General features: G+C 43.6%; 1 protein-coding gene across 2 annotated transcripts in view; it reads right to left on the bottom strand.

The window, feature by feature from the left end:
* Positions 1–10,199: 10,199 nt before the first annotated feature.
* LOC121276160 (DNA topoisomerase 2-beta-like) overlaps positions 10,200–16,702 on the bottom strand; it is a 257,905-nt gene continuing 251,402 nt past the window's right edge. For both annotated transcript variants that reach the window (XM_041184227.1, XM_041184226.1), the window contains exon 36: positions 10,200–10,703. In XM_041184227.1, the coding sequence (XP_041040161.1) occupies positions 10,527–10,703 (177 nt within the window). In that variant the 3' untranslated portion in view covers positions 10,200–10,526. The remainder of the gene's footprint in view (positions 10,704–16,702) is intronic.

Here is a 16,702-nt window from a genome sequence, read left to right as displayed (position 1 = left end):
CGCCTTCTCCCCGTAACCTTTGATCCCCTTACCAATCAAGAACCTATCTATCTCAGTCTTAAATACACTCAATGACGTGGCCTCCACAGCCTTCTGTGGCAATGAGTTCCATAGATTCACAACTCTCTGGCTAAAGAGGTTTTTCCTCATCTCTGTTCTAAAAGGTCTTCCCTTTACTCTAAGGCTATGCCCTTGGGTCCTAGTCTCTTCTACTAATGGAAACATCTTCCCCACGTCCACTCTATCCAGGCCTTTCAGTATTCTGTAAGTTTCAATCAGATCCCCCCTCATCCTTCTAAACTCCATCGAGTATAGACCCAGAGTCCTCAAACGTTCCTCATATGTTAAGCCTTTCATTCCTGGGATCATTCTCGTGAACCTCCTCTGGACCCTCTCCAGGGCCAGCACATCCTTCCTGAGATACGGGGCCCAAAATTGCTCACAATATTCTAAATGTGGTCTGACTAGAGCCTTATAAAGCCTCAGCAGCACATCCCTGCTTTTATATTCTAGTCCTCTCGAAATAAAAGCCAACATTGCATTTGCCTTCCTAACTACCTTAAAGAGAATCCTGGACTAGGACTCCCAAGTCCTTTTGCACTCCAGATTTCTGAATTCTCTCCCCATTTAGAAAATAGTCTATGCCTCTATTCTTCCTACCAAAGTGCATGACCTCACACTTCCCCATGTTGTATTCCATCTGCCACTTCTTTGCCCATTCTCCTAACCTGTCCAAATCCTTCTGCAGCCTCCCCGCCTCCTCAATACTACCTGTCCCTCCACCTATCTTTGTATCATCTGCAAACTTAGCCAGGATGCCCTCAGTTCCTTCATCTAGATCATTAATGTATAAAGTGAAAACACTGACCCCTGTGGAATTCCGCTAGTCACCGGCCAACATCCTGAGAAGGACCCCCTTATCCCCACTCTTTGCCTCCCGCCAGACAGCCAATCTTCTATCCATGCTAGTACCTTGCCTCTAACACCATGGGCTCTTATCTTACTGAGCAGCCTCCTGTGCGGCACCTTGTCAAAAGGCCTTCTGGAAGTCCAAGTAGATAACATCCATTGGCTCTCCTTTGTCGAACCTACTCATTACCTCCTCAAAGAATTCTAACACATTTGACAGGCATGACCTCCCCTTGATGAAACCATGCTGACTTTGCCCAATTTTACCATGCACTTCCAAGTATTCTGAAATCTCATCCTTAATAATGGACTCTAAAATCTTACCAACGACCAAGGTCAGGCTAATCGGCCTGTAATTTCCTGTTTTTTGCCTCACTCCCTTCTTAAACAGGGGGGTTACATTAGTGATTTTCCAGTTCTCTGGAACCCTCCCTGACTCCAGTGATTCCTGAAAGATCACCACTAACGCCTCCACTATCTCTTCAGCTATTTCTTTCAGAACTCTGGGGTGTAATCCATCTGGTCCAGGTGATTTATCCACCTTCAAACCTTTCAGTTTTCCTAGCACCTTCTCCTTGGTAATGGCCACCATACTCACATCTGCCCCCCGACTCTCTTGAACTTTGGGGATGTCACTCATGTCTTCCACTGTGGAGACTGATGCAAAGTACCTATTCAGTTCCTCCGCCATTTCTTTGTTCCCCACTACTACTTCTCCAGCGTCATTTTCCAGCGGCCCAATGTCCACTTTTGCCTCTTTCTTACCCTTTATATATCTAAAAAAACTCTTGCAATCTTCTTTTATATTACTGGTTGGTTTACCCTTGTATTTAATCTTCTCCCTCCTTATTTTTTTTTAGTTGTCCTCTGTTGGTCTTTGTAGGCTTCCTAATCCCCTGGTTTCCCAGTGCTCTTCGCTGCATTGTATGCTTTCTATTTAGCTTTTATGCTGTACCTGACTTCCCTTGTCAGCCATGGTTGCCTCGTCCTCCTTTTAGTATGCTTCTTCTTCCGAGGGATGAATTTTTGCTGAGTCTCCCAAATTACTCCCAGAAACTCCTGCCATTGCTGTTCCACTGGCTTTCCTGCTAGGCTCATCTCCCAGTCAATTCTGGCCAGCTCCTCCCTCATGACTCTGTGGTTGCCTTTATTCAACTGTAATACCGTTACATTACAGCTTTTTCCTCTCAAATTAGAGGGTAAATTCTATCATATTATGGTCACTTCCTTCTAAGGGTTCCTTCACCTTAAGCTCCCTTATCAAATCTGCCTCATTACACATCACTAAATCTAGAATTGCCTGTTCCTAGTGGGCTCCACCACAAGCTGCTCCAAAAAGCCATCTCGTAGACATTACACAAATTCCTTTTCTTGGGATCCACTATTAACTTGATTTTCCCAGTCTACCTGCATATTGAAATGCCCCATGATCACTGTAACCTTGCCTTTCTTACACACCTTTTCTTTCTCCTGGCGTATCTTGTGCCCCACATCCTGACTACTGTTAGGAGGCCTGTAAATAACTCCCATTATGGTTTTTTTACCTTTGCAGTTCCTCAACTCTACCCACACAGATTCTACATCATCTGACCCAACATCATTTCTTGCTCTCGATTTAATTTCATTTCTTGCTAACAAAGCAACCCCACCCCCTCTGCCAACCTGCCTATCTTTTCGATAGGATGTATATTCTTGGATATTTATCTCCCATTCCTGATCCCCTTGCAGCCATGTCTCCGTAATGCCCACCACATCATACCTGCCAATTTCAATCTGCGCCACAAGCTCATTTACCTTATTTTGTATACTGCGTGCATTCAAATACAACACCTTCAGTCCTGTATTTCCTGTCCCCTTTCTCACTGTCATCCCTTTATCTGATGTGCTTAAAGTTAGATTCCTAGCCCTTTCCAAACACTCTGTCCTATTTTGTGTTCTGGAGACTTTAATAGCCTCTCCTGGGCTCTCCTTTCTTTTCAGTTTTTTTATAATTTTCCATGAAGTTGAATCCACCCCCTCTCTCTCTCTCTCACACACACACACACACACACACACACACACACACACACACACACACACACACACACACACACACACACACACACACACACACACACACACACACGCTAATCTGCTGCTTTGTTTCCTATTAGTTATACTTCTTGGAGTTTTACCATTTCCTCCCCCCACCACTTTCTAGTTTAAAGTCCTGTTGACCACCCTATTTACCCTTTTCGCTAGAACATTGGTCCCAGATCGGTTCAGGTGGAGACTGTCCCAACAGTACAGATCCCTCCTGTTCCAATACTGATGCCAGTGCCCCACGAAATGGAAACCGTCTTCTCCGCAACATTCCTTTAACCACGTGTTTACTTCCCTTATTCTCGCGTCCCTATGCCAATTTGCACGTGGCTCGGGTAGTAATCCGGAGATTATAACCCTTGAGGACCTGTTCTTTAATTTAGTTCCTAGTTCCTGATAATCCCCAACCAGGTCCTCTTTCCTAGTCTTACCTATGTTAGCTGTCCCGACATGGACCACAACAACTGGATCCTACCCCTCCCTCTCCAATATCCTTTCAAGCCGGTCAGAGATGTCCCTCACCCTGGCCCCAGGCAGGCAACATACCATGCGGGACTCTCGATCCTGCTTACAAAGGATGCTAACAATTCCCCTAATTATAGAATCCCCTTCAACTACCACTTGTCTTTTTGCTCCCCCTTCTTGAATGGCCTCCTGTGCCACGATACCATGGTCAGCTGGCTCATCCTCCCTACAGCCCTCTTCCTCATCCACACAGGGAGCAAGTACCTCGTACCTGTTGGACAAGGTCAAGAACTGAGGTTCCTCTGTTCCTGAACACAGGATCCCTCTACCTTCCTCACTTGCAGTCACACCCTGCTGACCCTGACCACTGACTGGACTTGAGGTACTTAATCTACCGGGTGCGACCGTCTCCTGATACAAAGCGTCCAGGTAACACTCCCCCTCCCGGACGTGCCATAGTGTCCGGAACTCGGACTCCAGCTCATCAATTCTGAGCCGGAGTTCCTCCAGCAACCAACACTTGCTGCAGATGTGGTCACTGCGGCTCGCAATGGGATCTACCAGCTCCCACATCATATATCTACAGCACATCACCTGCCCAGCCATCTCTACTTGGATAATTAATTTATTAATTAACTTTGCAGTGTTTTTTTCTTCAAATTTGGTGCAGATTTCCTACCAACCAATCAGGTCACAGCTTTCTTGTGATGTCACTTTTTTCAGTTTTGGCTGCTGTTAGTCTGTGCCCCGAGGTCACCGCTCCAGTGCTCCTCCCTCCAAGTCTGCTCTTTAGAGACAAGGCCGCGAATCCCCGAGGTAAGCTAGATTTATACTCACCGCTCCGGTGCTCCTCCCTCCGAGTCTGCTCCCTGGAGACAAGGCCGCGAATCCCCGAGGTAAGCTAGGTTTATACTCATTGCTCTGGTGCTCCCCCCTCTGAGTCTGCTCCCAGAATTTACTCACCAATCAGCTGCTTTTTCTTTAAAATCCACTTTCAGAAAAGTGTGCCCCACAGGTCTGGTGCACTCCTGAAGGCACTGCCTCTTCCTCTCTTTTTTTTTAGGTTTGAGGAGGAGGGAGGGATGGAAACACTATAGCAATGTAATGTTTGGGGCTATTCCGTTCTTTGACAGTGGGTCCTCCTCAATTCCCTCCTGAGTCAGGGTGGCTGTGATGACTTCTCCCAGAATGCTTCAGTCACTTCTCAACAGCACCCTCTGTTGGATCTGAGGCCCGTAGTCCCATCCACTCTGTCTTCCCACCATCCAAAGCACTGATGATTGCTGCAATTGTTAAAGCAGCAACACTGCTCATTCACAGACTGATACAGTCAGACGTGTGGGTCATACAGAAAGGTCCCTCGGCCTCTTGAGGATGTGTGAAGGTCCCTCGGCCTCTTGAGGATGCGTGGCTCTAGCACATTCCAAAGTTGCCTTATCCCATTTCTGACCACTATGCCCATGGCCTAACATGCCATGGCTTCGCTGCTGCATATCCAAATACTTAATCCGTCTTAGGAGGATTTGTACCTCCACCACCCTTTCAGCCAGTGCGACCCATATTACTCTGTCCAAAGTGTCCTCAGCATCTCACCTGTCAACCTCATGGCACTCAACTTAAATAAATGCCACCACGTTAGTCATCCGTGCGCCAAGGGGAAATGTTGCCTTCTGTCCACCCAGTCTATGCCCCCTCATAATGGTATGAAGGTTAATAATGTGACCTCTCAATCTCCTGTGCTGCATGGCAAATGTCACAAGTGTATGCCATGTTTCCTCATAACTCCAACTCTCCAGGCCAGCAAGCATCCTGGTCAGGAACCTCTGCATTCTCTTCATTCCAATGCCATCCCTCCCATGAAGCGCAGATCACAACTGAACACAAAAGTGTAGCTTTGGCCTCGAAAGCATTTTCAGCACTTGCAACATGACCTTCCTTTTGCTACATTCTATTCCTCGGCTAATAAAGGCAAGTCTGGCTTTTACCTTGTTAAACACCTTATGTTCCTGTTCTGCTACCTTAACGGGTCTGCCAGCAAGGTCCCTGTAATCGTCCTGACTTCCCACTATCCTACCATTTCTCCTGTATTCCCGTACCTTGTTTGTCTTGCCCAAGTGTATAACCTCACACTTATCCACATAACATTCCATGTGGCATTCCTTAGGCCATCTGACCAGCCTGTCTGTATGCGCGTGTAATGTTTGGGCCTCCTCTTGACAATTTACCACCCCACCAATGTTCGTCTCCTTAGGTTCTTGAAGGTTGAGCGCATTACGAGCCTGGGGGGGGGGGGAAGGGATGAATTGTGTTACTGACTGAACGCTAACTGATGCACTGTCCTTGTTGTTAATTTCAGCATCACCACTGCATGGCCACCAGGAGGACGTCCTGAGTCCCCCTTCCACACCTGAGGGGTGTCAATTGGCACGAGTGTCACATCATTTCAGTGAGCCAGGCAACAGTGCATCGACTATCACATCAGTGGGGAATATAACATCGGCTAGAGTCCCAGGGCACAGTGGAGAGGGCACTTCACAATCGCTGGAGATGGCGGCACAGACAGAGAGTGCTGATGGCACCAACAGTCGGAGGACTGCAGGGGACCAGGCACATGCTGAGTTGGGCCGTGATGATGTGCCTCTGGAGATATCAGCCATGCAGCAGCTGCAGGAAAAGTGGCTAGGTGCGCAGGAGCATCTGGCAGTGTTGCATGAGAGTGTGCTTCACTTGATCTCTGTGGTGGAGGAATCCGGGCAGAGTGTCAGTGATGGCATGAACCTCATGTCAGAGCGTCAGACATCCTCCATGGAGAGATTGGCGACTCTCATGGAGGGGGCTTCCAATGGATTGATCAGCCTCTGATGGAGTTATGCTTGGACCTGCAAGCCCTCACAGCACTAATGGCCACAGTCATTGGCAATGTGGGAGATGTTCTAGGCACCAAGTTTCCCAGCTCGGTGACCATTCATCTGAGGTGAGCAGGGAGGTCCATAGTGATCTCAAGTCACCTGCCTGTTGTCTCTGCAAGCTCCTCTCAGGATGCTCCGAATGAGGGCAGCAGCTCCTCCGCCCCTCTGCCAGTGACCGTTGCATCCATTGAGGCTGCGACAACTGGGGAGGTGCCAGCTCTGGAACTGGCCACTCCCTGCCAGGCGGGGCCAACACAGGCTCCACAGGCCAGAGGACATCCACCAAGGTCATCAAGGCCAACAGGACAGCAGAGTCGGCAGGCTGTCTCAGGTGCCACTCCGAACAACCAAGACGAGGCACCCGCAAACGTAAGCATAAGGCACGTTAAGCACTCCACTGGTGCTTTTCTGTTGCCCCGAGATTAGGGAATTTATACTTGTCAACGTCAGAGCAACGTTTTATTTTGTTTTTTGTGGCATCATCTGATGGATGGGAATAAAGTCCACATTTGTTACCATGGCTGAGGGCATCTCCTTTGTGCTGCATTTGTATGTTTCACAGACATATCATGAGTGCTTGAGTGGACATTAATGTTTATGTACTAAGCCCTTAATTGCAGCTGATGAAGTGGAAGATCTAGCACTTAAGTGCCACATGCACTTAATGTATGGATGCGCCAGGCAATGCTGATCCTGCAGATCCATTTGTGTGGAGCTAGCTGAAGGTTCGTTGGATTAAAGTCTCCCGGGTGTCCCTGCCTCCTTGGTGTGGTCCTGGGTCAGCGTTTAGCCCCTCAGCATTGCCCTGTGCTTGTTCATCCTCAGAATCATTGCTGGACTCATCATGTGCAGCTGTAGACACTGCGTCAACATCTTCTTTGTCTACTGCATCCCCCCTTTTCAGCGCAAGATTGTGTAGAGCGCAACATGAAACCACTATCACTGAAACATGATCTGTGGGGTACTGGAGTGCGCCCCCTGAGCGGGCCATGCATCAGAAGTGCATCAAGAAGACCGATGGCTCTCTCCCCCACAGCCCTTGTGGAGGCATAGCTCCTATTGTACCACTGCTCAGCTTCTGATATTGGATGGCAGAGAGGCGTCATGAACCACCTTCTGAGGGGATAGCCCTTGTCACCCAGCAGCCATCCATTCAGCCGAGCCAGAGTACTGAAGAGCCTGGGTACCTGGGAGTATTTGAAGATGTAGGTGTCGTGGGAGCTGCCTGGGTGCCTTGAACAGATTATAGAACCAACATCCTGTGATCACACACTATCTGCACATTCATGGAGTGGAAGCCCTTGCTGTTGATGAAGGCACTGGGCTCACCTGCTGGCGCCTTGATGGCCACGTGTACAGTCTATTGCACCCTGGACGCAGGGGAAGCCAGCAATTGCTGCAAAGCCTCTGGCTCACTGTATCTGGCTTGCCTGGTCCCAGCGGAAGTGGACGAAGGTCAATGCACGCTTGAACAGAGTGTCTGTGACCTGCTTGACACAAGTGTGGACAGCTGATTGGGAAACACTGCAAAGATCACCCACTGAGCCCTGGAAGGAGCCAGAGGCATAGAAGTGGAGGGCAACTGTGACCTTCAGAGCCACTGGCATGGGGTGTTCGCCCACACAGTTAGGAGAGATCTCAGGGCCAATCATCTGACAGATGTAGTTGACTGTCTCTCTTGACAGTTGGAGTCCCTTTCGGCACTGCACCTCAGTCATATTGAGGTAGCTGCTTCGTCGCCTGTATACCCTGGCAGCAAGATAGTGGCGTCTTCTATGGCCCCTCCCACCTTGGACTACCTCTTGGCCATGCGCCCCTTGTGTCTGTGCCTGTACTCCCAAAGGTGGCTCCCCTGGAGGCTGAATGTGCACTCCTAGCCTCTTCCTTATTCTATCCCTCCCTTCCTCCTCAGAGGAGCTGCCTCCAGTGGAGATGTCAGAACTCATACCCAGGCTAAGGGAAGGCCTCCCGAAAGCTGCAGGCCTGATAAATATTACTGACTGCAGAGTGCTGACCTGAAGGTTCAAAGTACACAGAAAACTGCTGGAATTTGTTCTGAACTGCTGCTGATCACAAAGGCAAGTTTAAAAATACTTTGTTCAATAAATACAAAGCCGATTGATGACCCCACTGAGCCCTGTTCTCCCACCCGTGATGAGGTTCATAGAAAAGTCTCTTACCTGCCTGCCTGTTGCGCCTGTGTGCCGAGCCGAAGATCACACAGGCGCCTGATAATCGCCGTCGATTGACGAATTAAGGGCCTTAACTAGCCCGTTAATTAATGGCGAGCGCATGTCAAACTTCATCGCATGGCCGCCCAGCGAAATACCACGATGGCGCGTGGTGACGTTAGGATGCTCGCCCGACGTCACCACGTTATTATTTTACGAGCTGACGTGTGGGGCCCGTCCCCTGCATGTCAAACAGAAAATTCTGCCCATAAATACTGATCCAAAGTAATTATTCAACACATTCACCATTTTGTTATTTTCACGTAGAATATCAATTTTCAAGGGATCCACATTGCTCCTGACCTTTGTTCCGAAGAATCATATTGGAGTTGAAACGTCAACTCTGTTTCTCTCTCCACAAATGCTGCCAGACCTGCTGAGTTTTTCCAGCACATCTGTTCTTAATTCAGATCTCTGGCATCCACTATATTTTGCTTTTATTACTCTTGACCAACCTCTTTTTCTCGATGATTGCAAACATTTGTTGATTTTGATATCCTTGGAAAAAGTTTTCAAACTTTTATAGCTGTTATTATCTGTCTTGTCACCTTTTGCTGTTCTTTGTATCTCTCCCAGTCATTAGGATACTTCTACTTTAGTTTTATGTTGTCCTTACCTCATTAGTCTTCCATGGCTGCTTTTGTTGACAAGTACAACATTGCCCTGTAGGAGTACAAACTGGTTCTTTTATTACATTAAATCCTTTTTGAGCACCTCCCACTGATCTTCTGCCAGTTTCCCCTTTAACAGATCTGCATTTTTATTATGTGACTCCACAGCTTCTACCAAGGGCCTATACAATCTTAAATCCTCTTCTATTTCTCAATTCTATTCATAAAGCCTCCACAGCCTGCTTACTACTCATTATTGTAGGGGTTTTAACCTTACTCACTTAATCTCCTTCTACCTATTCTTCCTACAGATTGTTTAACTTGGCATATTCAATTCCAAGTTCTCACCACCTTGCAGTCATGTCACAGGATGGCTTCCATTTTGTATCCTGAATTGAAATTGCACCTGCAATTCATTCAATTTGTTTCTGAGAGTCCATACCTTTGCATAAAGAATGGTTCAAACATCCTCCTAACCTGTCCTTCTGCTCTAATGTTTTTCTCACACATTTCTTGTTTTTCTCTCTCCTGATTTAATTTTTACATCTTTTAATTTTCCCTTTAATCTGCACTGCCTTTTACTCTACTCTCTTTCTTCTTATAGAATTATTTCTACTACCTTTTCCACCCAAGCCCCTACCACCATTTATCAGCTCATCTTTATTTTTCCAAGTAACCTAAAAATAAAGTGAAAAATGTAATATCAGTGAATAGTTAAACTACAAATTTTATACAAAATTTTGAACTAAGTTCTGGTATTCCCTCCCTAAACGTTCTCAAGTCTGTAACACATTCTTCCTTTAAGACACTGCTTAGAACTTATCTTCATGAACAAGTTTTCAGCCCCAAGACCATCTTATTTGGCTGTCTAATTTTGTTTTATAATGTTTCTGTGAAGCAGTTAGAGACCTTTTATTATGGTGAAGGTACTGTATAAATTGTTGTTTCTGCCCAATTATTTATTCTGTATTAATGAGATCACAGAGCAAAAGTCCATTTCTAAAAGTTTATTTCAAGATCATTTTAAAAAAAAAGCGCATTCAGATTTGCAATTCTTTTTCACTTTAACAGTTAAAATGTGTGCTTTCAGCATTCTATTACATTTCTACAAGACTACTCAAAACAGACATGAATTTTATAAGAAGTAAAAAAGTGAATAAAATTGCATGTATGCATGATAAAATGTTAAGAACATCTACACACAATAAAAACAGGTACAATCTCACAAAAAACGAGCCAAAATGTACAAAAGAATCAGATAGAAGAGACAAAAAAAGAGACACAAGATACATTATTTTGCTCAACTTTTTTTTAAACAGTTAATCATACATATCATCATCATAGTCATCTTCATCTGATTCTATAAAATATTTCACCTCTTTCTTAGCTCGGCCCAACCTTGATTGAGATGCATCAGGATGTGTGCTTCGAACATCGTCAGCTGTCTCAAAATCATTTTCACCATCTTCATCATCGTATATTGGTTTTTTAGATTTCTAGAATTATTATATCAAAAATAGTTACTTTTAAAATCAAATCAGAATTATTTTCATATTTGGGATATTTTTGATAGATACTAAAGGAAAAGAAAGGTTAACGCATACATGGTTCCAGTCTGGAATAAACAGCGTTATATGTTTAGACTTTCATTCTATATTATTAATTTTACTATACTGGTCATAGTTAATGGAAAAAATAGCAACCATTAAAAATCCTGATGATTGTAATCTGGACAATCAATGTATTTAATTTATGGAAGGAAGGAAAATGTAGGGAAGGAGGTTTTATTTTTATTGTAACTAGTCTTCCGCTGATAAAAGAAAACATTATGCTTACCATTTCTTTAAATGTCAGCTTAAATACTAATCTGGCAATAAATAAATAGGCTCTTGCCCTGTTCCTTCCCTTTCATGTCACATTATTCAAATATATATATATATACACACATATATATTTCTCATTCTGTATAGGAATTCAATTTCCAAATGCAAATCAGAATTATTGGCACCTTCTGGCAGAAAAACGAAGTCACCAACAAAATTCACTTCACCATATGTTATTTTAGTCAACTCCTCCTTTGCCTTCACTCCTTTTTACAAATTCTTATTCTGTCCATACCTGCAGTTCTTTGACTAGAAAAAGGAAGTATTAAAAGTTTGAAATTAACATGAGCTAAATACAGCATGGAATGTTGAAGGAATTTCCAACCAGCATGAAATAAACTTTTAAGGCAAAGCTGTATGTAGGTATTTAACTTCTTTCATAGAAAAAGGACAGGTATGCATGCTAGATAAACTAGGATTCTTCTGCATTATCAGCCTGGATTGTAACGCTGAAATTTTTGTTTTGAATGATCAGGTCGAAACAATAATGCTTGGTTAAAACATACAAAGTCCTGAAAAGCTACTTTCTAGACTACTTAAAGGGTGATAATGCAAGAAACTATAGCCGCAACAATAAAGCAATAACATTCCCTGATATGTTCTGTCTTTTCAAGGACTAATAAAGATGCACACTATTATCCAATTTCACTAACTTTTGCATGTTGAGGAGTTATATTACCACTGGAAATAAGCAATTACCTAGTTTGGTATAAATTTTGGTTCTACCCAGTAGAAGTTTTGCATATATAAACCAGACTTGAATTGGAAGGTGCAAATTTGGCTAGCAGTGGCTGGGGTCACTGAAGGGGTTCTCCAGGCAAGACTCATTAGGAAACAAAAGCAAACTGGCTTGGGCACAATGGGCTAATGCGCTTTGTACTCTAAGGTCCCATGGCCTGAATCTTCTGGTCGGCGTGTGGGGATGGGCCCCGCTCGCTGACACATAAAATGATGCATGGCGATGTTGGGCATGTGTCCCGACGTCACTGCACGCCATTTTGATCCTCAGTTCGGTGGGCGCGCAGCAGAGTCAGCTGCATGCCCGCCGAACTATCAAAAGCCTATTAAGGCCATTATTAAACTAATTGAGGTACTTGTCTGGGCTGCCCATCCAACCTTAAGGTTGGAGGGCAGGTGAAGAGCCCAGGTGGCCTTCGCGTTTTTCATGGAACCTCATCCATGGATGGGATGAGGTTTCATGAAGGGTTTATAAGTTTAATAAAAATTTTTATTAAAATTTATTGACATGTCCTAGCTCATGTGACACTGTTACATGAGCGGACATATGTCTGAAATTTTTAAAAATTCCTTTATTCAATTTATCCAACTCAAAGTAATCTCCCTGAGGCAGCTTCGTGCCTCAGGGAGATTTCTGTGCTGTTTCATGCGTGTGTGGAAGAGCACAGGCCCCGACTCTCCCTTCTCCCCCCGCCTGTACAGATGCCTTAACTGGTCCACCTATGCAAAATGGTGATGCGCAGCTGATCGCGGGTGGCAATTAGCTACACGCCCGCCCGCGCCTGCTCCCAAACCGCCTGCCTGACGGGGAGACAATTCTCCCCTACGACTTAAATTGCACTTAGTCAATGAGCATTAATTTTTTCCAAAAACAGCAGTTGTTGTATTCAACTTGAAGTAACAGATCATATTAATTATGCTAATCTCAGCTCCATATGGTTCATTAAATTTTACGAAGTTCTAAGTGATAAATGCAAACAACTTCAGCAGTGCACACAATTTTCTAACCATCTGTTAGTAGGACCTTAGAGGTTCAAACAGCCAAATTTTGGATCTTATATAAAGGGAGTGTATAATTACAACTTAAAATGGACAGTAACAGGTAGGCATCTAAGGGCTTCAGGGCAACCCAGCGCAGTGTAGTGAATACTGCAAGCATATCAACTGATATAAAGTCCAATTGATATGAAATGCAAGCAAAGATACATGGGCTGAAGAGAAATGTAAGATAGGTATTTATAAGGGCAGGCAGGTACTGCCTTCATTACAAGCAAGTGACCTGTACAAGAACTGATGACGCAAATTTTCCTTGATCAAAACTCATAGCTAATTCAAATAGCACTATAGAAGCCAAGGTGCTATCATATGCTACATTAGCCAGTCTTTTTCACCTGGAGATTGACATGACTTATAACAAAATAGTAATAATTGAATGGATGCAGACCCCCACCCCCTGATCTACATAGTAACCACATTTAAAGTGGCAACTGTCAATGCACAATCTTGAGACAATGAGGCAAATGTTAAGGATGCTGTGAAACCTACAACCACTGGTTATTGTCTAAGGAATACCTATTCTTAATTTGGTAAATGATGTCTTCAGCATGTGAATCCTAAAGTCCTCTCTTTTCATAGATTCCTCAAAAAGGGAGCCAAGTCAAAGCCATGCTCCAGTCACAATTTAGCCAGCACAGTATTAATGCAAGCAAACACTGATTTAAAGGAGGAATATAAGATTATGCATCGAGAACATCTGAAGAAAGGTGAGTAACAATGGCTGATAAAGGGACCATCAGCAGCTCAAATTTGCCATTTGTGTCACGCAGGGCCTCTGAGCATTTTGACTTCCATTGGGTAACTTTAAAAGGCTAAGATGTTGCATTTGCAATGCTGTAAGGATTAATTTAGATCCCTGTATAGCATAATGAAAGGTGAAATGTGTAAACTATGCATGTAGCAAGTTACTTTTACTGATGCCTTCACAGAGCATGTGTTGGGTGAATACTACTATCAGTGGGTACATGTACAAATAATGTTGAAAGGCTTCTCTTAATATGTCCCCCACCACTTGATATGATGTAACCCTACTCCAAGATGCAATATAATTATAGAAATTTAAAGCCCAGAGGCCATTTAGCCCATCGTCTCTTTGTGAGCTGTTTATTACAGCAAACCAAAATCAAACCTGCTGCCCTGCTCTCTCGCAAGGCTCTACATCTTCCTCTTGAAAACAATATTCCATCAGGCTTAAAGCTGCAGACAGATAGACTGAACCACAAATTAGGGCACAAACCCCCTCGTGTGAATATACTCAACCCTTATGTAGCAAGTATATCTCAACTACTCAAAGCAGATAAACATTCCATAAGTCCATAAGGCATAGGAGCAGAAGGCTATTTGGCCCATCAAGTCTGCTCTGCCATTCAATGAGATTGTGGCTGATCTAATAATCCTTAACTCCACTTTCCTGCCTTTTCCCTATACCCTCGATTCCCTTACTGATTAAAAATCTGTCTATCTCTGCCTTGAATATACTTAACTGCCCAGCTTCTACAGCCCTCTGTGGTAAATAATTCCACAGATTAACTACCCTCAGAGAAGAAATTCCTCCTCACCTCTGTCTTAAATGGGCGACCCCTTCCTCTGAGATTATGCCCTCTGGTCCTAGGCTCTCCCACAAGGGGAGACAACCTCTCAGCATCTACCCTGTCAAGCTCCCTAAGAATCTTATATGTTTAAATAAGGTCGCCTCTCATTCTGCTAAACTCTGATGGGTACAGGCCCAACCTACTTAACCTCTCCTCATAAGAAGATCCCTGCATACCCGGAATCAACCTAGTGAACCTTCTCTGGACTGCCTCCAATGCCAGTATATCCTTCCTAAGATAAGGGGACCAAAATTGTTTGCAGTATTCTAGGTGTAGTCCAACTAATGCCTTGTATAGTTTTAGCAAGACTTCTCTATTTTTATATTCGATTCCCTTTGAAATAAAGGCCAACATTCCATTTGCCTTCCCTATTATCTGTTGAACTTGCATGTTAGCTTTTTGGGATTCATGCACAAGGGCTCCTAAATCCCTCTGTGCTGCAGCCTTCTATAGTCTTTCTCCATTTAAATAATATTAAGCTCCTCTATTCTTCCTGTCAAAATGCATAGCCTTACATTTTCCCACATTATATTCCATCTGCCAAGTTTTTGCCCACTCACTTAAACTGTCTATATCCCTCTGTAGACTCCTTGTGTCATCCTCATTACTTGCCTTCCCACCTATTTTTGTATCATCCGCAAATCTGGCGACAGCACATTCACTTCCCTCATCTAAGTCATTAATATATATTGTAAATAATTAAGGCCCCAGCACTGATCCCTGTGGCACTCCACTAGTTACAGGTTGCTATCCTGAAAATGCCCCCTTATCCCAACTCTCCATCTTCTATTAGTTAGCCAATCCTTTATCCATGCTAATATGCTAACCCCAATACCTTATCTTAGCTCTTATCTTATTAAGTAGCCTTACATAGGGTACCTTATTGAACACGTTTTGGAAATCCAAATATATTACATCTACTGATTACCCCTATCTATCCTGCTAGTTACCTCAAAGAATTCTAATAAATTTGTCAGAATGATTTCCCCTTCATGAAGCCATGCTGACTCTGCTTGATTAGATTATGGAATTCTAAATGCTCTGCTATTGCATCCTTAATAATAGACTCCAACATTTCCCCAATGACAGATGTTAAGCTAACTGCCCTATAATTACTTGTTTTTTGTTTCCCTCCCTTTTTGAATAAGGGTGTTACACTGGCAGTTTGCCAATCCTCTGGGACTTTTCCAGGTTCTAAGGATTTTTGGAAGATTACTACCAGTGAATCCACCATTTGTGTAGCTACTTCCTTTAATATCCTACAGTGCAACCCATCAGGTCCAGGGGACTTATTGGCTTTAGCCCCATTAGTTCCCCTAGTACTTTTTCTCTAGTGATAGTTTTGTATTTATTTCTTCCCCCTCTTTTGCCTCTTGATTATTTAGTATTGGAACACTATTAGCGTTTTCTACCGTGAAGACTGAAGCAAAGTATTTATTCAACTCCTCTGTGATTTACTGGGCCCCCAACCTCATTCTGTAAGGGGCCTATGTTCACTTTGGTCTCTCTCTTCCTTTTTATATACTTAAAGGAGCTCTTACAGTCTGTTTTAATATTACTTGCTAGTTTACCCTCAAAGTTTATTTTCTCCCTCTATCATTTTTTGGTCTTTTGTTGGTTTTTAAAACTTTCCCAATCCTCTGGCTTACCACTAATCCTTGCCACATTGTATGTATTTTCTTTTAATTTGATACTATCCTTAACTTCCTTGGTTAACCATGGTTGGTTTATTCCCTTCCTTGAATCCTTCTTCCTCACTGGGATATATCTTTGTTGTGAGTAATGAACTATTTTCTTAATTGCCTGTCATTGTTCATCAACCGTATTTTCTGCTAAAATCCTTTCCCAGTCCACTCCAGCCAACTCTGCCCTCATTCCTTTGTAATTATCCTTATTTAAGTTTTGCACAGTTGTTTCTGACCCAGGTTTCTCACTCTCAAGCTGAATGCTAAATTCTACCATATTATGGTCACTATTTCCTAGGGTATCTTTTACTTTTATTAAACCTGCCTCATTATACATTACCAGATTCAAAATAGCCTGATTCCTGGTTGGATTCACAACATATTATTCTAAAAACTGTCCCAAATACACTTTGCGAATTATTGCTTGTGGATACCTCTGCCAATGTGATTTTCCCAATCTACATGAAGTTTAAAGTCACCCATGATTAATATAATGATTAATATTTTTCACATGCCCTCATTATTTCCTGATTTATTCTCT

The sequence above is a fragment of the Carcharodon carcharias genome, chromosome 3 (assembly GCF_017639515.1).
Source record: "Carcharodon carcharias isolate sCarCar2 chromosome 3, sCarCar2.pri, whole genome shotgun sequence".
Lineage (NCBI taxonomy): Eukaryota > Metazoa > Chordata > Chondrichthyes > Lamniformes > Lamnidae > Carcharodon > Carcharodon carcharias.
Note: the sequence above shows the minus strand (reverse complement) of the source record. Positions and strands in the feature narration are given on the sequence as shown.